This window comes from Polypterus senegalus, chromosome 6 (genome assembly GCF_016835505.1).
Source record: "Polypterus senegalus isolate Bchr_013 chromosome 6, ASM1683550v1, whole genome shotgun sequence".
In the NCBI taxonomy this organism is placed as follows: Eukaryota; Metazoa; Chordata; class Cladistia; order Polypteriformes; family Polypteridae; genus Polypterus; species Polypterus senegalus.
The window spans coordinates 97240957-97267885 of record NC_053159.1 but is presented as its reverse complement, the minus strand read 5'-3'; the positions used below and the strand labels follow the sequence as shown (position 1 = coordinate 97267885).

General features: G+C 38.0%; 1 protein-coding gene across 4 annotated transcripts in view; it reads left to right on the top strand.

The window, feature by feature from the left end:
- LOC120531316 (linker for activation of T-cells family member 2-like) overlaps positions 1-26929 on the top strand; it is a 100948-nt gene that overhangs the window by 42699 nt on the left and 31320 nt on the right. For 3 of the 4 annotated variants that reach the window (XM_039756606.1, XM_039756602.1, XM_039756604.1), the window contains 4 exons: positions 19333-19367; positions 23487-23535; positions 25392-25417; positions 25831-25878. In XM_039756606.1, coding sequence (XP_039612540.1) covers positions 19333-19367; positions 23487-23535; positions 25392-25417; positions 25831-25878 — 158 coding nt within the window. The remainder of the gene's footprint in view (positions 1-19332; positions 19368-23486; positions 23536-25391; positions 25418-25830; positions 25879-26929) is intronic. The other variant, XM_039756605.1, reaches the window with a different exon arrangement.

The window sequence follows — 26929 nt, the reverse complement described above, 5'->3', positions numbered from 1 at the left end:
AATAGAGAGATGAGCCATTGTCCTTAACATTTTTCTACTTATGTAGTTTCCAAAAAAATAAAAGGAAAGGTGGTGGCTTATCTGGTTTCTGTTATTTTCTAACTTAAGTAATTAAAACCAGTTTGCAGCCTAAGCTTTGTGTCTCTGTGGTGAAGACAGAGGATAAAAAAAAATGTAGTCTTTTAAGTTGCTGATCCATTAAGGAGTGACTGAAGCAGAACAGTTGACATTGCTCCCGATTTAACTTTTCTGAGCAATTGCAAGTAAGTTTTGCTGGCTCATGGCAAGCATTGGTATACACATTCAGAGAAGGAAATTTCAGTTGGACTGTGGTTTGTAAGAAAAAAACGTTAAACTTTATTGGTTGTAAATTCTCCCGGCAGGGTAGCTTTACTTAATGTGAATCTTTTTTGTTAATGGTGCTTGTGGACCAGGGAAGAGTATAACTGGGAAGGACTGACCACAGTTTACTTCCACCTACAAGCCTGTTATTGACAGCAGCAGCAATTCTCTTATTATCTAAGCTAGAGGGTCTTGTTTGCGCTCTGGGGGTTTGTTATAATATTATTTTCGTTGAACTCTTGCAAAGTTTTTCATTTCTTGTTTGGTAAAAATAAACTGCTATCTATCTATCTATCTATCTATCTATCTATCTATCTATCTATCTATCTATCTATCTATCTATCTATCTATCTATCTATCTATCTGAGTTACCAAAATGGCTCCCTACAGTGTCCATTGTGCGATTGGGAGGATTCTGGAGCATGTGCCACTTCAGTTACATAATTGGAATAATGGTGAGCAGGGGAGAAAGGACATAGGTGGGGGGTGCACTGGTTTCAGAGGATGAACATTAAGTTGATCCTGACTCTACTTTTATTTTTGATTTTAACATATTTATGGGATTTATTTATTTGTCTTTTAAGTTCCAGAAATGCACCATTTTTATGAATTATTTATTGATGAAGATGTTGAACGGCCCTGCACTTTTTGCACATGGATTGCTTTGTTTTAAATAAAGACAGTATGCATTTTGCATCAGACATTGTTGTTCATGTCATCATTGTCCTAGTCCATCTTGGTCCCAGGATATGGAAGATGTCAAAACTGCAGACCCCCAGGGAATCACATCATTCTTAACACCCTCATTCAAACACAAGATGCTAAAGATTGAAATGACTGATCACATGATCATGATGTCAGGGCTTGCACAAATCAAGTATTTTTATTTCTGAACTAATTTTATTTTTGGATAAAAATGTAGAAAACAAAAGGTCTTTTTTATCTTGAAAGAGCAGGTTTTCTCAAGTTGAACCATGCAGATTTTGAAATGATATACAGTACCTGATCCCTGCAATCCTGTTCTGAAATTCAAGCCCTGGCCCATGAGTTTTTTTATGCAGTATTCATTAGGCTAATTGTTCATAGAATAGTGAGATACCTTGAAGAATTATTTAACTTAGAAAAGAGGTACTGGGATCAACTGCCTAAAGAGCCTCTCAGCAGAGGGGTCATCAAAGTTAAATAAGCCAGAGTAGGTAGTGGCACCTGACAATCCTACAGTGTTGCCCTTTGCTCATATTACTGTGAATAACTCAACCTTCATGCCTAAAGAAGGCCCACAACACACCTCTAATGGTACTGCTGAGGAAATCCACAAGTCAACTTTTACCTCATTGAAAAACAGACATAGTAGACATTACCCTGTTCATGTGACAAAGCCCCCAGGTTTTCTGGCATTGTAAAATAGTTACAAATATTCAATTGGTCCTGCTGGGAGGCAGAATGACCTCCTGAACTGTCTTGAAGCTTCAGAGAGTCCACCCATGACCACAAGTTTATTTAGTCATAAGGTAAAATGTATGTATTAAATATGTCCTTCAACACAATTAGAGGAAATACAATATATTGTGTTGATCAGCTGTTATTCAAAAATGCTTTGTGTGTGAACAACAATATCTTCCATTGCCCTGCTGTTCACAGTTGTGTATCTTTGTGTTAGCTTTTTGATAGGACTGTTCTGAGAGTGATGCTATAAACCTGCATGGTCCTCAACATTTTTGCTTAACTTCCTCAACAGCTGAAGCCCGGAGGTCTCTAAGTCTACGCTTGCTTGAATTTTGTTAGTGTATCAGTTTTAACATCTGTTACCAGGATACAAACACATCATAGTGAAGCAACCTCTCAGTTTTGAAGTTAAAACAAAATGTTTGTGACCATAATACCTCTAATAACAACTCTTTAATACTCTTGCATTCTTGAGTCTCCTTGTTCTGTATTAGTATGGCTTCATTGTGACTGTCTGAGGTCAAATAATCATTTTTTTGTTATACTGCATACCCCCATTTACAAGCTTAGAGAATTTGTACACATTGGCTTGACTTTACAGTTTCATAGTTGTGCGTTCTAAATCATAATAGGCCCTGGCTCCATATTGCATAAGCTTTAAATTTCCTCCTTATGAATTAATGTATTAAAAAAACAGCTAATCAAACACTTTTGCTACTGGGCAACATGGTGGCACAATGGGTGGTCCAGGTCTAATTATGCAATTTTCATTACACTATAACTTATTAAGTTTATTACATAGATAGATGGCAGTACCTGCCCTGCATTCCAAAATGGCGGTGAGACAGTTGTCAGTTGAACAACAATTCTTTTGTCTTGTATTGTTTTCCTGCATTGCATTAAAAGTTGCAGAAATAGATCCACTGTACTTATTCCTCTCATATGAACACTTCTGTCTTAACTACTCTTTGCTTAAACTGAAACATTATACTTCTTAAATCTTCCTTCTTAGCTCAAACACTTTAATCCAGGAATAAGTCTGTTTGTGCTTCTCTGAACTTTTTCTAATCTTTCATCATCTCCGACATACCTATTGAAGCTTGAAATCTGTCCAGGTCCATCTGGAATGATTCTGCCTGTTTGCACAATTTAATATCATCATAAACTTAACTAGCTACCATAGTTAGTTACAGTTTTATGTAGATAATTTCATATAAATTAAAAAGCGCACTGGCCTTAGCATTTCTTTTTTAATAGATATTATTTGAAGAAAATAACATTCCATACAATCAAGATTTACTTTTACAACAAAGAAAATAACATTACATACAATCGAGTCGAACTTAACAAACCTGGATTCAACTCCTATCCGAGAGAAAGAGAGAGGAGAGCCAACAGCAACAGCAAATCTTTAAAAAGAACAAAGAAGGGAGAATATTCTTTTCCCCCAATATAAAAGCTCATTGTAAAAATGTATTAATTAGTTTTTGCCATATTAAAAAAAATGATTTGAACACATCCTCTAAGTGAGAATTTAATTTTTTCCAATTTCACATAGTGTCACATTTCACATTTGCCAACAGACTTACAGTGTAACAGGTGGGCTGGGATTCCACTAGTTGAACAGGGTAAGTCTCTGTGCTAGTAATGTGGTATAAGTAATTACAATCAGTTTGTCCTTCTCCACTTTAAGCCCATCCAGGAGTACACCAAACACAGCTGTTAGGGTTAGGAGTGATTATGAGTCTAAGGCTGCCTGATAGGCATTCAGAGATTTTTGTCCAGAATGATGTCAATTTGGTTCACGCCAAAAAAAATGTGGCCCATTGAGGCTGGAACTAGATTGCAACATTCACAGGTTGAATCTAGGATACATAATGGATACATTTTGGAAAACTTTAAACGAGGTAAATGTGCTCAATAAAAGATTTTCAGTTGGTTGATTGAATACTTTGCACATATGGAGCTAGTGTGTATTCTATGCATGGCTACCTTCTAGTTCATTTCTGAGATGTTAATTGAATGAACCTTTCCCCATCATACCCTGGGATCTTTGAAGGGACGGGATTTTAAAATATTTTTGTATATTATTGAGATGCTGTTTGAGTCTTCAAGCTGATCACTGTTTCTTCTGGAACAGAAATGGGTGAGAGGTGAGGAAAATTGAGCAGGTTCCTTTTAACAGAGTTTCTGATTTGAAAGTAGTGGAAAACTGTGTTGATGGCAAGTTAAATCTGAAGAGTAATTGTTCATAAGATTTAAGACATTGTCTATATATAGTACTCAAAGTGTTTTAATTCTGAACGTTTTCCAAAGGTTAAATACCGTGTAGATTTGAGAGAGTAGAAAAAGGCCATTATCATGTAGAGGTCCAACAGATAAAAGTGTCTCTATCTTAAAGTGATTCCTGCATTGGTTCCACATTCTGAGTAATTGATAGACAAGTGGATTATTAGTATATTGACAATAATTTGTATTTACTGGGGCACAAAGCAGGGCATATAAAGAATTACAGTAAGATTTTATTTCTATTGCCAGACTTGTGTATATTCATCAATTTGTGTCAAATTCCAGGTCTTTATAAATTATATGTTTGCTGCCCAGTAATAAAATTGAAAATTAGGTAGTGTCATGCCACCCGCTGCATTAGGTTGTCATAGAGTTGCCCTTGCGTGGATGTTTCGAATACTAAATAAATGAGGTTATAATTGAGTCTAGTTTCTTAAAAGAATTATTTGTTAATGTGTATGGGAATGCTCTGAAAAAGATCTTTATATTTACTTGTGATGTTTACCCCTAATTATTTAAACTGATCTGCTAAAATAAATGGGAAGGCGTCTAGTCTAACATTGTGTGCAAGAGAGTTCACTGGAAAAAGCACACCTTTATTCAAATTAATTTTGAGTCCAGATATCTTCTGAAATTCTGCTAGTGCATTTAGGACTACTGTTAATCCTCTTTATCTCTGAATCATTTGGAAAGTGAATGGCCAAAGGCTCAATGACAATTGCAAAAAACAATGGTGATAGGGGGCATCCTTGTTGAGTGCAATGTTCTAGCTTTAATTGGTTTGAAATAATGTTGTTAATGCAAAGAGACCTGGACTGGTATAAAGTAGTTTTATCCATGCACATGTGTTTTGGCCAAATCCAGATTTGTGCAATGCGGTGAATAGGTAGTCGCATTCAACAATGTCAATGCTTTTTCTGCATCCGAAGATAATAGGATCTCTGGTGTATTAGAATTTATGGCTAAGCATATTAAATTAAACAAATGTTGAAGATTAGAAGCTAAGTACAGTGGTGTGAAAAACTATTTGCCCCCTTCCTGATTTCTTATTCTTTTGCATGTTTGTCACACAAAATGTTTCTGATCATCAAACACATTTAACCATTAGTCAAATATAACACAAGTAAACACAAAATGCAGTTTTTAAATGATGGTTTTATTATTTAGGGAGAAAAAATCCAAACCTACATGGCCCTGTGTGAAAAAGTAATTGCCCCCTTGTTAAAAAATAACCTAACTGTGGTGTATCACACCTGAGTTCAATTTCCGTAGCCACCCCCAGTCCTGATTACTGCCACACCTGTTTCAATCAAGAAATCACTTAAATAGGAGCTGCCGGACACAGAGAAGTAGACCAAAAGCACCTCAAAAGCTAGACATCATGCCAAGATCCAAAGAAATTCAGGAACAAATGAGAACAGAAGTAATTGAGATCTATCAGTCTGGTAAAGGTTATAAAGCCATTTCTAAAGCTTTGGGACTCCAGCGAACCACAATGAGAGCCATTATCCACAAATGGCAAAAACATGGAACAGTGGTGAACCTTCCCAGGAGTGGCCGGCCGACCAAAATTACCCCAAGAGCGCAGAGACGACTCATCCGAGAGGTCACAAAAGACCCCAGGACAACGTCTAAAGAACTGCAGGCCTCACTTGCCTCAATTAAGGTCAGTGTTCACGACTCCACCATAAGAAAGAGACTGGGCAAAACGGCCTGCATGGCAGATTTCCAAGACGCAAACCACTGTTAAGCAAAAGAACATTAGGGCTCATCTCAATTTTGCTAAGAAACATCTCAATGATTGCCAAGACTTTTGGAAAATACCTTGTGGACTGATGAGACAAAAGTTGAACTTTTTGGAAGGCAAATGTCCCGTTACATCTGGCGTAAAAGGAACACAGCATTTCAGAAAAGAACATCATACCAACAGTAAAATATGGTGGTGGCAGTGTGATGGTCTGGGGTTGTTTTGCTGCTTCAGGACCTGGAAGGCTTGCTGTGATAGATGGAACCATGAATTCTACTGTCTACCAAAAAATCCTGAAGGAGAATGTCTGGCCATCTGTTCGTCAACTCAAGCTGAAGTGATCTTGGGTGCTGCAACAGGACAATGACCCAAAACACACCAGCAAATCCACCTCTGAATGGCTGAAGAAAAACAAAATGAAGACTTTGGAGTGGCCTAGTCAAAGTCCTGACCTGAATCCAATTGAGATGCTATGGCATGACCTTAAAAAGGCGGTTCATGCTAGAAAACCCTCAAATAAAGCTGAATTACAACAATTCTGCAAAGATGAGTGGGCCAAAATTCCTCGAGAGCGCTGTAAAAGACTCATTGCAAGTTATCACAAACGCTTGATTGCAGTTATTGCTGCTAAGGGTGGCCCAACCAGTTATTAGGTTCAGGGGAAATTACTTTTTCACACAGGGCCATGTAGGTTTGGATTTTTTTCCCTAAATAATAAAACCATCATTTAAAAACAGCATTTTGTGTTTACTTGTGTTATATTTGACTAATGGTTAAATGTGTTTGATGATCAGAAACATTTTGTGTGACAAACTTGCAAAAGAATAAGAAATGAAGGGGGCAAATAGTTTTTCACACCACTGTATCTGCCTTTAATAAATCTGGTTTGGGCTTGTGATATTACAGAAGGAAGCATTTTCTCAATCCGTCTAGCTAGAACTTTGTAGAGTTTCTTAACATCATTATTCAGAAGTGAAATGGGTCTATAAGATACACTTTGTAACAAGTGTTTATTTTTCTTTGGAAAGACAGTAATTAATGCTTGGCGAAAAGTTTGAGGCAGTTTTGTTGTCTCTAGCTTCAACAAACTTTACTCATAATAGTGGAGCTAGCTATTTGAAAATGTTTTATAAAGTTCCACTGGGTAGCTATCAGAGCCTGCAGTATTCCAACTTTGGAGTGAGTGTGTAGCATTCTGCAATTTGGAGTGTCAGAGGTTTGTCCAGTTCCTGGGCAGTAAGAGTATCTAGTTGTGGTGTCTGAATGGATCGAAAAACTCTTTAGATTGTGTCTTATCTTCTTTAAACTGAGTAGAATATAAAGACTTATCATACTGTCAATGTGTGGGCTATATTTTTATGGTCAATGATTTTATCTGTGTTGGTACTTTCTGTTATTGCTATATTATCGTGGTATTACCTTCGACTTACTTAGGTTCATTACTAGATTGGTCTACTCTCACAACTCAAGATTAACACACACATACATAAATATACACATACACACATACACACAGATCCTAACCACAAAAATGCCATGTGAATAACACATGCATAGCCTGTCACTCCCTAACACTTTAACCACTTAAGTGCTGTATGAATGGCCCATTCACAGGCTCACTTCAAGAGACTTACTTATCATTGGCAAGGACAACATATGATGTCTTAAATATATGTTAGACCTAAATATTACTTCGGTCTCCAAGAATATATTTAAACATACAAAGGCTCAACGTCCTTGGCTACAGACAATTTATCAATGATGTCTTACTTTACCGCACTATTCCTTCTTGAGTGGCATTCTCCTCCTCAGCCTGATAAACCCTGCAGTTAGAACCATATGGCAAACTTCCAACTGCTCTGGGTGCTCTTAATATTTACTTTATTACTTCAGTCACCCTAGATATAAAGACAAAGTATAGAAATGTAAAAGCAATATTGTATGAAAAAACTAAAAAAAATAGCAAAGGCTCTGTGTATAAATATATATATATATATATATATATATATATATATATATATATATATATATATATATATATATATATATGTGTGTGTATAATATACATATATATACTAGCAAAATACCCGCGCTTCGCAGCTGCAAAGTACTACCTTAAAATTTTTATTAAGAAGAAAATTAAACCTTTTTAAACTGAGAGAAAATATACCAATAATTATTTGTTAAGGATCTCTTTGTATACCACGTTGTGAGTTCGGCCCTCCGGTTGTAATATGACCAAGCTGTGCACTGAGCTTGTTCTTGAGCATGCAACGTACAGTTGGCCATGTGAACAGTAATCTTGTTTCAAATCTCACAGCTTGGATTGCTGCTGTCATAATCGGTTTGAATTTCATGGTTTGTTTCAATTACGACAGTACAGTATTTGTAGGACTTGTGTTGAAGTGACATTCGGCATCTGTCAAGCGTTGTAAGTATACAACCGGTTTCATCGATAACTTCACATCCAGCTTTTGAGAGTTTAAACATTCATAAACATCAAAGTTTCCACTACTGAAATCGTCACCTGTCAATCCAAGATGTTTAAGAGGCATTGGCGGTTGTCGAAAGGTGTAAAATATTTGGCCATTTCGGTACACTTGAAAGCGACAACCGAAAAATTCAGCCGCAGCCATCAACTCACATGCAGAACCATAGGTGAAGGGCTTAAGCATTCCACTCTTCTAGTGCTCCTGTGTAGTATAATTATCTCCTGTACCGTCATCAGTCCACACCTTGAACCTTTCCCAATCATTCAATACATAAGACAAAATGTTCCTCCGGATATCAAGAGTGAGCCTGATATGGCCGTGCAATATGTAACAAAGAGAATGGAAAAGGCAGGTGCCATCTCTGGGCATGGAAACCACAGTTCTTTGATCGATGGTGATCACCTCGATAGACATGTTAATAGGGGTACGGTTGGAATGATAAAGGAAATGGGTACCTGAACAATGTAAAGTAAGTCTAAAATACCTACACAATAACTATAATCGTAATAAACGAACAATAAAACAGCAGAGAAGCCGTGGATTAAATAAAAAGGCTGTAGTTATCAGCAGGGAAACGTGAATCCCGTGGCGAAGCAAGGAAGGGAATGTAGTGACTGGAGTGACAGACGGCCTTATATAGGCAGGCAGCCAACAACGTGGGAGGCATTGGGATGAGGGACCCAACGCCACCTTACACAGTGACCAGGCTGCAGGCTATGAACATATACATGTACATAAGTAGGATTCAGTTAGTGTTGGGAAGCGCGTACCAAATTTCTTGAAGATGGGCCCATAAGTAACAAAGACCGTTGAAAAGTTCAATATGGCGGCCAACAGTGGTGTCATACCACCGAAATAAGTACGTACATTGGTCTTGGTTAGCGCAGGGAAGCCGCCTACCAAATTTCGTGTAGATGGGGCCATAAATAAGAAAGTTCAACATAGTAGATGTTGTCGACCGTTATAACCGTTACATGTAGAATTTCAAAATGAAACCTGCTTAACTTTTGTAAGTAAGCTGTAAGGAATAAGCCTGCCAAATTTCAGCCTTCCACCTACACGGGAATTTAGAGAATTAGTGATGAGTGAGTGAGTGAGTCAGTGAGGGCTTTGCCTTTTATTAGTATAGATACTGTGTTTCCCCGAAAATAATACCGGGTCTTATATTAATTTTTGCTCCAAAAGATGCACTAGGGCTTATTTTCAGGGGATATCTTATATTTATTCATGTACAACAATATACATTTATCCAAATACAGTCATGTCATCTTCTTCTGGAATATCATCATAAATCTCCACATTCAAACCCTGAATTCCAGCATGAATTTCCTGCTACTCCAAGCTGCTTTTAGGATCCTACAGGGCTGAGATGCGCACTCAATGTTTGATAAATGGTTCGATGTGGTGAAGCAAAATACCGACATACAAATGCATTCATGTTGCCTTTATATTCAAGTGTCGTATATTCCCCAAAGTAATGACACAATATATTTTAAAAGTCTCACATACCATCTTCTGTGACATCTTTTTTTTTTTACCTTACAATACCATCAGAATGTATGGCTGCGTATTTGAGCCACAGACAAAAAAGATAAGGACATAATGAAAATGTCTATTTTGTGATTAAAGTGGAAATTTCAGCTTTAACCTCAAAATGTCCACTTTAACCTCGTAGTTTACTTTAACATTAAAGCAGACTGTTGTAAACGTCATCTTAAAACGGACCAAGTTTTTAATTGCTACATGATTCTACCGCTTCCTCCTGACCTGACAGCAGCAGCAAGCAGCAATAGATCGCCACACACAACACATTAAATCTATAATATTCCAGCTCTCCGCACATTTAGAATTCTTAGATTTATACTTGATATCACTTTCATGATGAAATGCATTAAACCATGTATGTTACATTTTACAGATAAATTGTTAACTTTGTTTAAATAATTAATACTGTTAAAAGTTACACATATGGGGTGGCACAGTGGCAGAATGGTAGCACTGCTGTCTCGCAGGGAGTCATGTCCCTTGCGATCCCTGCTTGGAGTTTGCATGTTTATCCTGGTGGGTTTCCACATTGGGCTCAGTTTTCCATCCAAAGACATGAATGTTTGGGAATTTGGTGAGGCTACAATGACATTAGTGTATGTGTGTGCTTGTGTTCACCTTGCAATGAGCTGATGCCTCATCCAGGGATTTTGTTTCTGTCTTTCGCCGATGCTGCTGAAATGGGCGCATCCCCGAATTGATGGATATAATCACTAAACATCCTTTTCAGAGATATTGTGGCAAAGTGTCCTCGGAATTTAATGGATGTTTCTGGCACACGTATCACATCGCGTGAAGTATAAACCTACTTTTCAGCTGACGATCTTGGCTAGGGCTTATTTTTGGGGTAGGGCTTATATTACAGAGCAGCCTGAAAATCATGCTAGGGCTTATTTTTGGAGTAGGTCTTATTTTCCGGGAAACACGGTGTGTGTGTATATATATATATATATATATATATATATATATATATATTGTGGATGCTAGGGGTCGCTGTTGGCCCATTGAACTCATTAGACAGGCATCCCAGACACACGTGTAAAAGCACAGAAGAATAATCTTTAATAATTCTTGAAATAAAGTGCACAAAGCACCACACTCTCCACAATTCTCAATAACAAACACAATAATAATTCAATACAACAATAATCCAATCCTTCACTCCCAGCAGCTCCGTCCTCTACCACCCAACTCCGGCTCGATCTGCTGGGGTTTCCCAGTGTCCTTTTAAAGTCTCTGACCTAGAAGTATTTCTTCTCCAGGTCACCAACACATCTTCTTTTAACAAATGTCCAAGACGTACTGTGGGTTTCCGTCCTCGTGACCCCGAAGTACTTGACGTCCTCATAATATCCCCCTGGATCTTGGTGAGCTCCCCCTGGCGGCGCTCATGGTACCCAACAGGGCTAAGGATACAAACTCCATGTCCCATGCTGCACTGTGGGAGTCCGAGGAGCCATTACCATCTAGGGGAGCTATATATATATATATATATATATATATATATATATATAAACTGCTCAAAAAAATTAAAGGAACACTTTGAAAACACATCAGATCTCAATGGGAAAAAGAAATCCTCCTGGATATCTATACTGATATAGACTGGGTAATGTATTAGGAACGAAAGGATGCCACATCATTTGATGGAAATGAAAATGATCAACCTACAGAGCCCTGAATTCAAAGACGCCCCAAAAATCAGAGTGAAAAAATTATGTGGCAGGCTAGTCCATTTTGCCAAAATTTAATTGCAGCAACAAAATTGTACGCAACACTTTGTATGGCCCCTGTGTTCTTGTATACATGCCTGACAACATCGGTGCATGCTTCTAATGAGATGACAGATGGTGTTGTGGGGGATCTCCTCCCAGATCTGGACCAGGGCATCACTGAGCTCCTGGACAGTCTGAGGTGCAACCTGGTGGCATTGGATGGACCAAAACATAATGTCCCAGAGTGTTCTATTGGATTTAGGTCAGGAAAGTGTGGTGGCCAGTCAATGGTATCAATTCCTTCATCCTCCAGGAACTGCCTGCATACTCTCACCACATGAGGCCAGGAATTGTCGTGCACCAGGAGCCACTGTACCAGCATAGGGTCTGATAATGGGTCCAAGGATTTCATCCTGATACCTAATGGCAGCCAAGGTGCCTTTGTCAAGCCTGTAGCGGTCTGTGTGACCCTCCATGGATATGCCTCCCCAGACAATCATTAACCCACCACCAAACTGCTCATGCTGAATGATGTTACAGGCAGCATAATGTTCTCCATGGCTTCTCCAGACCCTTTCACTTCTGTCACATGCTCAGGGTGAACCTGCTCTCATCTGTAAAAAGCACAGGGCACCAGTGGTGCATCTGCCAATTCTGGTATTCTATGGCGAATGCCAATCGAGCTGCATGCTGCTGGGCAGTGAGCTCAGGGCCCATTAGAGGACATGGGGACCTTGGGTCACCCTCATGAAGTCTTTCTGGTTGTTTGGTCAGAGACATTCACACCAGTGGCCTGCTGGAGGTCATTTTGTAGGGCTCTGGCAGTGCTCATCCTGTTCCTCCTTGCCCAAAGGAGCAGATACTGGTCCTGCTGATGGGTTATGGACCTTCTATGGCCCTCTCCAGCTCTCCTAGAGTAACTGCTTGTCTCCTAGAATCTCCTCCATGCCCTTGAGACTGTGCAGGGAGACACAGCAAACCTTCTGGCAATGACACGTATTGATGTGCCATCCTGGAGAAGTTGGACTACCTGTGCAACCTCTGTAGGGTCCAGGTATCGCCTCATGCTACCAGTAGTGACACTGACTGTAGCCAAATGCAAAACTAGTGAAGAAACAGTCAGAAAAGATGAGGAGGAAAAATGTCAGTGGCCTCCACCTGTTAAACCATTCCTGATTTGGGGGTCATCTCATTGTTGCCCCTCTAGTGCATCTGTTGTTAATTTCATTAACACCACAGCAGCTGAAACTGATTAACAACCCCCTCTGCTACTTAACTGACCAGATTAATATCCCATAAGTTTCATTGACTTTATGCTATACTCTGATTAAAAAAAGTGTTCCTTTAATTCTTTTGAGCGGTATATATATACATAAAATATATATATATAGTCTTTAGAAAAAGGTTACAGAAATTCTCAACGATTGGAAATTGTCCTGGAGCAGCTTTTGACTTAGCAATATATGTTATTCAGGAGATACTTCTGCTGATGATGAGATGAAAACTGTTGCATGTCTCTCGGACTTCATTTCTGACATTGCTGTTTATTCTTCTGGTTTGATCCCTCAGACAAGTCATATTTACTTAAAAAAATTCCATGTGTGGCTTCGGGGACATGTGATGTTATACACACTTGATAGGCTAGCTGACAATATGAGGGATATCTTTGCTCAAACTCCTTGATCGTTTTATGTATGTCCATTTCTCAAGCAATAAAGTAATCAACACTGCCCGAAGCATCACAGCTGTTTCATGGGCTTCTGCTTCATTTACACAGCTGTTTTAAGCTGATCGATTACTTATGCAAGAGTGAAAGGGAAGGTCTATAGGACACCATATAGTGAGACCATCTATGTTATATGGGTTAGAGATGGTGGCACTGACCAGAAAGCAGGAGACAGAGCTGGAACTGGCAGAGTTAAAAATGTTAAGACTTGCACTGGGTATGACGAGGATGGATAGGATTAGAAATGAGTACATTAGAGGGTCAGCTCAAGTTGGGAGACAAAGTCAGGAGAGTCGAGATTGCATTGGTTTGAACATGTGCAGAGGAGAGATAATGGGTACATTGGGAAAAGGATGTTAAAGATAGAGCTGCCAGGCAAGAGGAAAAGAGGAAGGCCTAAGAGAAGGTTTATGGATGTGGTGAGAGAGGACATGTGATGGGTGTAATTGAGCAAGATGCAGAAGACAGGAAGATATGGAAGAAGATGATCCCCTGTTGCAACCCCTGAAGGCAGCAGCCGAAAGAAGAAGAAGATTACTAGTACAACTCAGGAAGAGAAGATGCATTGATGCCCTGGTACAGTTCAGGAAAAAAAGATGCTTTGATTTTAATTGTCCATGCAAGTATCTGGTATTTCAGTTTGTCTTGTTTTTTAAGCAAAAAGCAATATACAGGGTGGGGCATAAAGATCTCCCACATTTCAAGGGAGAACGGTGCAGGCTGTAGTGGGGGTAGAGAGGTGGGGTAGGTCTCATTTGGTAGGTTAGGCTCTACCAGTTTCAGTACCCATCATGAGTTGGACCGGAGAACATTAGGTCTTTGTTATTCAAATGTATTATGAGAACAACCGTTCTGTGATAGCAACACAGAGAGCGTTCTGTACATGCTTTGCGCTCAGTCAAAATGCATCTGTACCATATCAGAAAAAGATTTTGCAATGGATTTCTAACCTTGGTCCACACTGAAAAGAAAATCACCTGGCAGACCTAGGACAGAATATGTTTGGTTTCAACAGGACGGGCCAACAGCTAACACAGCATGACATTTTCTTTACAGGGAGACATGGGGTGGCCGGCACGGTCACCAGATTTAAGCCCATGTGACTTTTTCCTTTGGGAATACCTAAAGGAAAAGGTTTTCAAACATTGTCCTCGATCTCTTGAAGATTTGAAGAAAAGGATCAGACAGGAAATCGGCGCCATCCCGCCTGAGATGACCCAGAGAGTGATAGAGAACTTCCCCCATTTGTCTGATATGATTTTTAAAACCCATTACTGTTTTTTATGAACTTTTCAGAAAGGTATACAATTTTTTTAGATAGCTTCATTCATTTTTTTATACCCCTTCAAAATATGGGAGATCCATCCATCCATCCATTTTCAAACCCGCTGAATCCGAATACAGGGTCATGGGGGTCTACTGGAGCCAATCCCAGCCAACACAGGGCACAAGGCAGGAACCAATCCTGGGCAGGGTGCCAACCCACCGCAGAATATGGGAGATCTTTATGCCCCAACTTGTATTATTTAAAATCCAGGACACTACAGTTGCATTGCAAACTTCCTGCTTGTGAATATGTTGAGCTAAGATCTTATTAACCTTCTTTTCATGTTCATAGCCTTAGCACCTCTAACATTGCCTAATTCGTAAAAACGTGGCGTGTTGCTCAATCTTTTCTTTAATATTTCTCTTCCATTAATTCATCCCCCAATGCCTGTTTAGCATAGTCACATATACTTTCCATGTTTGGGCTAGACCATTTTTAAATAATTGTCCAACATTTAGGAACTTCCCCAGTGTCAAGTGATTTTTGATAAGTATTAATGGTTTATTTATTTAATCACTTATGTCTCCAAGGATTCTAGGATAATATGGGAGGTATTTTCTGTAAGAAAGAAAATCAAAATTAAAACTATAAAATGAAAATGCAATTTCTCTTTTGCAATTTCATTTTCCAAGTCTATGTCAGTCTTTGAAAATGAAATTGCAAATAGGGTTATTTAATTTTCATTTTTGCAGCATTCTTGTATGCAGACATTGAAAATGAAATTGCAAAAGAGAGATTGCATTTTTAATTTATATTTTTCATTTTCTTTTTTACAGAAAATACCTCCCATAAGGATAAATGTTATTTATTTGATTGCTTACTCTTCAATTCTGGCAGCGTTAAATACCTCTTTAATACCTTAATACCCCCTTTATAGCCCCTGTTGCTAATAAAAGGTTATTGATTTCTTCACATTTGAAAAACTAAGAAGTAGCATTTTGCAGCAATTGCTGTTTCCCTTACTGCATCTTTAATTTCACACTTTCTGTTCCTAATACACTTCTTCTTTGACCATTCTTGTGCTACTGAAATACTACCTTTCTGGGTTATCTTTTATGTAACATTCCTCTTTACTGTCTTTTAGTAACATAACCCTCTCCCTCACATTGTCTCAATGTCTTAGGTTAATACTGGAGTTAATTATTTTATACATGTTACATAGTCACTTTTCTTTTGGAATTTCATTCTTAGCTCCTTATTCACCAACTAAAGATTTCTCATAAATTTTTTAGCTTCTAAATTTTGAGATGAACATGTAATGCATTGTATGTATACCTGCTACCACCCTAAAAGTTTATCTCACTTTGTCTTACTTAGACTTAGTTGTGTTTGCTCAAGATTTGCATGACTAAAATTAAATTTAGTAGCCTTAGTTTTTGTATACAAGTTCTACCAAGACATTGTAAAAATTATTATATTATGATTCCTGTATCCTAATTATTCCATTACCACTAACTTCTGAATTTTATTCTGATTACTACAAAACAATAAATCTAGACTGGCATCTCCTCTTCTCCTTGTATTAGCATACTGTTTTTAAAGTATCATTAATTATATTTTTGAATTCCTGTACCTGTGTATGACTTTTTATACAGCTTTCCCATGTAATATTTGGGTGATTAATGCCCCCTATTACTGAAACATCCCTCTGTAAACTTTTGTTTTCAATATTATGTAAATGTTGCATACAGTATGGCCACCATTATTTGTGCTTGAAATGCCTGTTTTCTAGTCAAATACATACTGTATATCCTCACTAAGATGTAGCTCATCTTCTATTTGAAACAGACTCATATTTAAGTCATCTTGTAAGTAAATGGGCAACCTTTTTGATTTGATTTTGGCTCTGAGGCTAGGAATCTGCACTGGCAATCGGAAGGTTGCCGGTTCGAATGCCGTAAATGCCAATAGGGACTCTGCTCTGTTGTGCCCTTGAGCAAGTCCATTAACCTACAGTTGCTGAGCACTTTGAGTAGTGAGAAAAGCTCTACATAAATGCAAAGAAGAATTATTATTATTTGTATTATACTCATTTCAAGCTCTGGAACTGAGTAATGCTGCTTTACTGCTATAACATCACATTTCTGTATTGCTATATATAATTCCAATCCATTTGTAAGGAAAGTAGATTTTGGTGTATTAATAATTTTATTCTGGTTTATTGGCCACTGTGGAAGAAACAAGTTCCACTCTTAGTCTGGGTGAGGAACATTTTTATTAAAAACTCTAGAGGCAGCACCCGGTGTTGCCAGAGTAGGTCATTTTGAGCTCTGGTTTTTATGTCTGCTAGTTTGGCTTTATTTTGTTCTGGTGTTTCACTTGCTGTGGACCACCAGGTGGCAGTGTCCTTAAAATTAACTTTAGCAAAAAAAAAAAAAAAGAAAAAAACAGAGGTACCCGCCAGCATATACATAGAATAACTAGACGCCTCATGACCAGCAGAATCGTACATCAGCGTCACCACCATATTGCGAGTGGCACTACTGTGGAGTGAAGTAGTGGATAAAGATGTCTCACGCATGTTCTGCTTGGGATTTTACAAACCGCTGTACGCTCCAAACCAGATCCCGGGGGATTACATTTCATAGGTAAGGCTGAACAATTGTTTCAGTTATATTTGGCCATTAGAAAATCCTGTTTTATAATCTTTACTATAGCTACACCAGGCTAAGCTAGCAAAGCTATGCATTTATGTGCTCAAGTGAGCCTCCAAACAACATTTTGGGTAAACGTATTTAGTCACTAACTATGTAGATTGTTGTTAGCTGTTAACATTTCTTAAACTTGATGATGTTTTTTCTCAAGGAGCACATCGAGGAAACACAGTTTGAAATTGACAACCATCATTTTATGCTCATGTCTTTAGTTGTGTCTGGCTTCTACAAACTAAGGCTGCGCCATATTGCCAGACTAAATACTCTCAAATTACAGGATCTGAGTGAGCGAGAGGGAGTGTAGGTCTGTAGGAGATCAATGAGGTAGGAGGGTAAGAGCGGTTTAAGTATTGTATTCTGTAGTTAACAGGGAGCCGGTGAAGTTGCGAGAGAGTAGGTGTAATATGTTCAGTGGATTTAGAACAGCAGGTTATTATCCTGGCAGCAGAATTTTGAATAAATTGTAAGTGATGGATATGTTTTGTGGGATGCTAGATAGAATAGCATTACAGTAATCTATACATGAGGTGACTCGGGCATTAACCGATACTTAATTACTGTGTTGCGTAAGAATAGGACGAAGTCTAGAAATGTTTCAGAGATGGAAGAAGGCAGCCCGAGAAATGTTACTTATATGGGAGGAATTATTTTTAATTTTTATTATTATTATTTAATGATTGCCATTATTAGTGTATAAATAGATATAAATAATTGCATTTAAACGATTCGCCAAAATCTGTTGTATGTAAATGATACTGCTTTAAACTTTATTGTTTTTCCATCAGCAAACCCGGTTTCCACGTCTACCTGTATTAGTTTAAATGGTACTTTTGTCACTCGCAATAAGGCTGACGCGTTGACGTATCATGTCAACTGGGCAACACAGTGACTTCTATCTACATATGTCTATGCCCGCCAGGGTCAAAATGTTGGGTTCCAAAGTACTCTATGGTCTGTCCCTGAAAAAGTGAGATACAGTGCATCTGGAAAGTATTCACAGCGCATCACTTTTTCCACATTTTGTTATGTTACAGCCTTATTTCAAAATGGATTAAATTCATTTTTTTTCTCAGAATTCTACACACAACACCCGATAATGAAAACGTGAAAAAAGTTTACTTGAGTTTTTTGCAAATTTATTAAAAATAAAAAAAATGAGAAATCACATGTACATAAGTATTCACAGCCTTTGCCACGAAGCGTTACTTATTACACAGTTACTATTGTTCTTTGCGCTGTGACGTAACTATAACGTCGTTGTGTTTATTGTTAACCGAAGATTTCAAGTTAATGCTATCAATTTTACATTAAACAGTTTACTTGCGTTTTTTGCAATATCTTAGGGATTCTTGCCACTTCATTATTAGTGCCACATAGTAAATTTTTCACCTTGAAATTTAGTTGTACAGTAAAAATCGATGGCTATTTAAAAAGTTATCTGTAAAGGTAAAACTAAAAGCCGACCTGCGGGTCCAGCATGGATGTTTAGAATTTTTTAAATCCCCGACAGGATTCTGGTCTATTATAAAATTTAAATCGTGGACAAATTTTTACCCTCAAATAGCCTGAACTGAGTCACTTTGACCCAATGTCTCTGCAATTCTTACTCTGTTTCATAAGAGAATTGTGACATTTTGTGTATTTCATTGTTTGGTTTTCTGCATTAAGTGCACTTTTCAGATAATTGCTATTGAATGTTGATGTTACATAGTTTGATGTTAATCTCGAGTTGTTACGATACTATGTTGTTATTATTATTCATGTTCAATAAAGGCTGGCTGGTTGCGTCGCAAGCAATTAAGGTTCCTTGGTCAGTCTGAGTGCGCATCTATGGTGTGGGTTGAATGCACATGCACCAATGCCGAGAAAAAATAGGCCTTTTTTGCGCTGCAGCATCAGGACTAATTTCGTCTTAATCCGGCCCTGCTCATGTTTCTTTAATTATGGCATCCCAGGTTGGGCACCCAAGTCCTAATCCATTAGACCATTCTGCCTAATCTGTGTATAATTTTATTTTAATATGAACTTTTCTCTTTTGTTTCCTTTCAGCCAGGAAAGAGGATTTGTGGTCCGGTCCAAAACAGGTAATTTTATTTACCTGCTTTGTTCACCAAGTTCAGCATTTATGAGAATGTGAGGAAGATAAAATTACTACCATTGGGTACTCTGCTATAAGGGTGTGGATAGAAGAAGCCAGACAGAGGAACTCAGATCACATAAAGAAATCTGGAAAAAAAAGCCAAACTAAAGCTGCGACTCTAATTGGGGAAATATGTGCAGTATTTGTTCTAAAGAGTTACTTCTATGGTGAAAGCCCCCCATGCTAGATCCTTGAATGTATAAACATAACCTATACTTAGAATTAAAGGATCAAGAAGACAATTTTCAGGGGTCATCAGGTGGCTGTGTTAGAATTTGAGAGTTATTTCTTACCCAGAAAGGTTTTAAAAATGGCTGCTCTTGCCAGGATAGGTACACTGAGTGGGAGTCACAGGTAAGGAGAAAAGCTGCCAGTACAAAAAAGAGACGTGCAATTTTAATTTTGGAAGGGGGAAAGCAAGCAAATTACTTAGACTTAAAGGTCAGGTTTTTTTTTTTTTTCTTTTTGACTTGCTTCATTAGAAAATTAGGACACTCGAGACAAGAACAGGCCATTCAGCCCAACAAAGCTCGCCAGTTGTATCAACTTATTTCTTCCAATAAAACATCAAGTTGAGTTTTGAAAGTCCATGACGTCTTACTGTCTACCACACTACTTGGTAGCTTATTCCAAGTGTCTATCGTTCTTTGTGAATGAAAAACTTCCTAATATTTGTGCAAAATTTACCCTTAACAAGTTTCCAACTGTGTCCCGTGTTCCTGATGAACTCATTTTACAATAACTATTTCCCTTCATAATTTCAAACACTTCAATCATGTTACCTCTTAATCTTCTTTTGCTTAAACTGTAAAGGCTCAGACTTCATCCACAGCCAGTGCGAAAGTTGGAAAGGAGGCCAACATTTTTACCAACTCTTTGTTTTTCACATGCTGAAATTTCACTGAAGAATATGGCAGCACTGTATTGGTATCAAATGTGCCTGTTCTGGCTGTTGTGTGAATCAGGTGCTTTGTAAATTCAATAAAATCTTTGTGACACATTGTCTTGTGGTCTAATATCCTGACAAATAAAATCCACACATTTTTTGCTTTCAGTTTTTTACGTCACTTGTGAATGTCAGCTTAGTTTGCCCTTTGATAACTGTGCATGACTTATGCCTTAGAGTCACAGTGCCAGACTTGTGGCTTTCCCATATGCTCACTACTCATTTTTTCCCCTCTCGTCTGTCTCATTTTCACTCTCTTCCTCTCTCTTTCTGTTGCCAACCTGAACTCTCTCTGCCCCATACTCACCATACAACTGTACACATCTACGGCATCTTTAAACACAGCATCAGAACCATTTCAGGGCTCAGGGATGATTTTACTTTTACCTCAGGATCAGCAGATTGGTGGCCCTGTACCCCTGGAATCTTTAAAAGATGCAAGATAAGGAGGAAAGTTATGAACTTGTTGTTGACGGATTTGTTCAATGATCATTTCTTCTTAATGCTAAGTATGGTTGTTTATTTTAGCTGCTCCTTTCCTTCCACTGTCTCAGCTTTAATTGAAGGGGAGACAGTGCACACGGTAGAGCACTACAAATATGTGGAGACAATCATTTATAACAGACTATACGTTCATCTTAACACAGAACAACATTGAAGAAGTGGCAGACATGGCTATGTTTTCTCAGGAAACTCAATTGTTTTAAAGTGGACAAAACCATAATGACACTTTTTATAAGTCCCTTATTACATTTGCTTTTATATGATGGTTTAGCTACCTCAGCATTAAAAACTTAAGCCATCTTGAGAACATCATAAAAACTAGCAGTAAAATTATTGGTTTACAGCAGACCTCTACATAGATAGATAGATAGATAGATACTTTATTAATCCCGAGGGGAAATTCACATAATTCAGCAGCAGTATGCTGATACAAAAACAATATTAAATTAAAGAGTAATAAAAATGCATGTAAAAGCAGACAATAACTTTGAATAATGTTAGCATTTACTCCCCCGGGTGGAACTGAAGAGTCGCATAGTGTGGTGGAGGAACGATCTCCTCAGTCTGTCAGTGGAGCAGGACAGTGACAAAACTCTGTCACTATAGCTACTCATCTGCCTGGAGATGACACTTTTAAGTGGATGCAGTGGATTCTTCATGATTGACAGGAGTTTGCTTAATGCCCGTCGCTCTGCTACAGATGTTAAACTGTCCAGCTTCATTCCTACAATAGAGCCTGCCTTCCTAACTATCTCTGTATCACAAACTGGTTAGGACAGGGGTCCTCAATCACGGTCCTGGAGAGCCGCAGTGGCTGCAGGTTTTTGCTCCAACCCAGTTGCCTAATAAAAAGCACTTATTGCTAAAGTAACACTTCTGCTTCACTTTAGTGCTTTTGAGCCCTTATTGCTCAATTTTGTCTTAAACAGCTATTTTAATTGCTCCTTATTATCAATAACATGCAAATGACAAGAGAGAGCAGCATTTCTCCATTTAGCTTATTTACATTTACACCTGTGTGTATTTATCTGCACTATTGGGTTTAATTAAATACTTGGAAGAAAAATGAAGAGAAAAAAGTGAAGGACTGAGAATTACTCATCCATTTTAGCCTTCAAATCATTTGCATGATAGAAAGGGAAAGAAAATCTAGAATATGAGAATGACCTGACATAGCAGAGTTAATTTAATTTCATAGCTTGTTAGTGCTTTATTGGCAAGAATTAAGCAACCAGGTCAGAACAAAAACCTGCAGCCACTGCGGCTCTCCAGGACTGGGATCGAGGACCCCTGGGTTAGGAAGACATTCTGCCAGACAGTAGCCGTCCTCTTTTGTTTAATTTTAGTTGTTGCCATCAGGCTGCACATTTAGGTTTCTGAGGGTAAAGAGCAGCAGATTTAAGAGCCCTTTCATTCACAGAGCTGTAAGCATCACAAATTCTGTTACTTGCTTGGATGATGGTGAATTCTGAATTTTTATTTTGTGTACTGTTATAATTATTCCTTTTTATACTTATCTTGATTATTTGTAGTTAGGATAAAACAAGTTGTTAGCTGTAGTGTCTTGGCTTACTTTTTAGTATCTATGTAACAGGGCCTGCTGCAAACAAACTTCCCTTTGGGATAATACAGTCAACCTAACCTCTATTTAAGTTACCTCTTAGACTGCCTTAACTATTTATGGGGCAGCACAGGCCCATATAAATACTTCTGAAACCATATGTCCTTTGTTGTCCAGTCGGTATTGACACTTATTGTATGTCTGTCCAACTCATCTCCTGCAGTCCTAGAATCAGCCTAGTTGGTCTTCTTCTAGTGCTGCTATGTCCTTTGTGTCGCCTGGAGACCAAAACTGTATACAGTACTCCAGATAAGGTCTAACCAGTGTATTTTAAATTATTAGTTAGAAGCTTTTATTTAATACAAATAATTAAATCTTTTTACCATTAGCTTTAGATTGTATGAGCTGTAGGGCGGCACGGTGGCGCAGTGGTAACGCTGCTGCCTCGCAGTTAGGAGACCTGGGTTTGCTTCCCGGGTCCTCCCTGAGTGGAGTTTGCATGTTCTCCCCGTGTTTGCGTGGGTTTCCTCCAGGCGTTCCGGTTTCCTCCCACAATCCAAAGACATGCAGGTTAGGTGGATTGGCGATTCTAAATTGGCCCTGGTGTGTTTGTGTGTTTGTGTGTGTCCTGCGGTGGGTTGGCACCCTGCCCAGGATTGGTTCCTGCCTTGTGCCCTGGGATTGGCTCCAGCAGACCCCCGTGACCCTGTATTCGGATTCAGCGGGTTAGAAAATGGATGGATGGATGTATGAGCTGTCTGATATTGTGAAAAATAAACTACAAGCATCATAAATCCTGATCGTTTGGGTTTTAGTTCAGCCATCCATGTAGTGTTGGTGCAGCATCAACGTCTCATATTCTTGTATGTTTGTGATTATATTAAATGTTATTGTAAAATTGAAGTTTATGAATTGTTCAAGAATATCTAAAGTAATGAAAGCAATTAGTATCGTCATTAGCAGTAGATTTACTCTGCTTTCTTGCTCTGCGTTCTTCTTTATTTTCAAACAGTTTTCATTTGAAAACCTTACTGTATTTTATTTTTCTTTAGTGACAAGGCCTAATAAGATTGTGAAGAAGCCTGCTCCACCCGTGCCAGTGTAAGTAAACAGAATGTATTTACTTATTTCTGTTAACATCTTCATTTCGTAGGTTTCACCAAGTTAGAAGAAATCTATAAAATCCTAAGCCTAAAAGTGTAATGATTTTGTGCAACGATTTTATGTGACGTTTTTATGTTACGTTTTTTGTCACGCTTTAAATATGGTTTATTTTAAAACATACATACAGTATATATGTTTGGTATAATTTTTTTCAGAATTTAGGGAACTTTAATGTGATGTTGTTAGGTTTTCAGATTCTAATTCCGTTATTAAATTTAAACTAAAATATGGACCTCAGTTTAATGGGAATACTCCAATCGGTAAGAGAGTAAATATTTTATTCTCATTTCATGTTTTTTACTCCATTAAATAATAAGTAATTTTTCTTTTATATATTTATATAATTTTGTGACTTTGACTCCAATAAATAATTTTTCTTTTGTACATTTACAGATTTTACTAATATTCTGGCCGCAATGGGGGCTTGCCCCCCTAGCATTCTATAATTGTTAGATTTGTCTGACAAGTAAAGCAACAAGAAGGGATTGTGGGTTTCCTTTTTAATATTTTAACTTTCCTCATTTCCACAGCCCTCTGTTGTAGAAGAAAAGCAGCAGAGAATTTTTAAGATTACTTTTACTGTGTTTCACAGGATTTTGTCCTTGTTATACCCAAAATACAGCATATCTAATGTGGTGGTGTTCAGTTGGCAAGTGCTATGATGGCACTAGAGAATAATCAAAGACAGAGTAAATTGCCAAAGCCTTTAGGTCTGGTTCACCAGTGACTGAGCCCAGCCCTGTGCCCTTCACCAGTTCACTGTACCCTGCTGATGTACTGGGTACTTTGTAAGCATATCTTGTGAAGGGGCAAGAACAGGAAAGAGTGAGTGGCAGCACTTCCAAGATAGTAGAAGGCAAGCAAAACTAATAGTGTTTAATATTGAAACTAAGAGAAGGAGGTCTTGAAGAAGTGGTAGGAGGGCGTTATGATTTCTTTAGTCTGGTAGACAGCAGCAGTGACAGCTGTCCTGGGAAAGGTGGCATGTTGTTATATAATAAGGAAATACACAGCACAAAAGATCTGACTCTTTAGATTCAATGTAGGACTCAGTGACTCCTCTGACTCTTAGAGCAATACTCCCCCCAGAAGTGATATTTTTATATGTTGCTTGCCCTGTGTACTTTGTAGTGGTGTAGAGGTGACCAAGAAAAATCTTTAATCTCATGTTTTCATTATGTTATATTATGACATAATATAAGCCAATAGTGATCAATGATTGATAACTGCAAACAATGTGAAAAACAGCGATGGAAAAAAGAAAAAAAAATCACATTGTTTTGCATAATCCAATGTCTGTTATCTAGTAAACAAAATATTGCTAAATATATACTTCTTGAGTAATCATTGCACATTGTGAAAAACAAAACTAAGGGCTCATGAGCTTTTTCTCAATTCTGCATGGAATTTGTATGGGTTTGTCTCCTTCTGCATTTCTGCCGGGAGTTTATATGTTCTTCCCCAGGATTTCTGAGCTCCTTCTACTGTTCGGAGATAAGATTTTAAGTCAACTGATGCTGAACGGGCTCCCTGTGCATGACTGTATGAGATGAGTCCTAAAATGGGTCTGGCATTATATCCATCGGTGCCAGAATACACTTGTGTTTCTTGTGAGCTTGAAATAGAAAACAGATAATTGAGGTAAAGAAGCCCCGTCATTCACCACTTAGACAGGATGGTTAGCACAGTTGTATGGGCAAAAGAAATTAAACTGGGTGCCATTGTAGGTCAGTGTGTCTGGCAATGACAGAGTCTGTGCCAAGTAAGTAATGTTTTTCTGTGCTTCTTCTCAGGGAGAAAGATGGAGAGGGGTTTACAGGTAAGACTAGAGAAGGATCATGTTTTTGTCCCTCAGAATTTCTAATTTCTTTTTTTAATAAAAAAAATACTAAAATACATTTGAACCTGCAATAGCTTTTAAGGATGTAGATGTTTCATGTGTCATAATGAAATGCTTATTCTTTATGTTCTGAATCATATATGTGCACCTCTGTACCAGCCTTTCTATCTATCTATCTATCTATCTATCTATCTATCTATCTATCTATCTATCTATCTATCTATCTATCTATCTATCTATCTATCTATCTATCTGTCTGTCTGTCTGTCTGTCTGTCTGTCTGTCTGTCTATATGTCTATCTGTCTATCTATCTATCTATCTATCTAACTAACTAACTAACTACATTATTAATGTCTTCTTGTGCATTTGATTTTTTTCTATTTTTGTTAAGTTTCACCAGCCAATGGTCAACACATTAGATATGAAAATGTTAATTTAGGTAAGTCTGGGCCGCCTATTCCTCGCCATATTTTTGAGATCTAACAGAAATACTGTATGTGACATAAAATAAAAGTAAATATTAATCTTTTCAACTCAGTATGACACATTTGCTACCTCACAATACTGTTTTGATCCCTGTTGGGTGCCTTCTATGATTTTTCATGTTCTTTCCATATTGGCATGGCTTTTATTTCGGGCTGTCTGATTTCCTTCCACAGTATACAGATTTATCAGGAGAACTGCCAGTGTAGGAAGAGATGCTAATTTGTGAACTTTTGGTTTCATACACAGAGTGGTAGATAAGCACCATTATTTTACAATAGTTCTTTCATAGAATAGAGCAAACATGCTCACTTTAATAAACAAAATAACACAATTTTTTTCTAGTCTGTAATAATATTTAAAGCTGTATGTGTGTTTACATGTTTGTTCTGTATGCAAATGAAACTTTCCCCTTTTTTTTAGTTTTATCTAGTTGACCACACCTGCACTTTATTAAGGAAGTGACCTCGGGAGGCATTGTTGGCACGGGTGGGTTTAGTCACAGAAATGTTGGTTTCTGCCCAAATTTTTTCCCACTGAAGAATTTATTTAGTAGCTGCACCTGCATATTGATCCATTCCAAGCTATGCCAGGTACCCCTGCTAGTTTATTCTACATGCAAACATCACAAAAGATTGATGTTTTCATGTATTTAGGAATCCAAAAAAAAAGAAACCTAAATAATTAATAAGACAAAATCTCGAGGTGTGCTCATTCTGTTTGAATTGTGTAGCCCTTTCATAGGTAACCATGAAGTAGCCAGCTTCTGGGCCCTACTAAGGTTTTGAAGCTGAGGTTGCCACTCTTGGCCATATTGCTCTGTTTGATCTGTATAGACTGTTCAAGGGTAATGGTGCGGTTGCTGTCTTCTGGCCCCTGCTAAAATTTTGAAGCTGAGGTTGTGAGCCCAGCCATATTGCTCTGTTTGATTTGAACGCTTCAGATGTGAGTGATGAGTGAATAGTATGTACATTAAGGCAAAAAATGTAGGTATTTCCAATATAAAC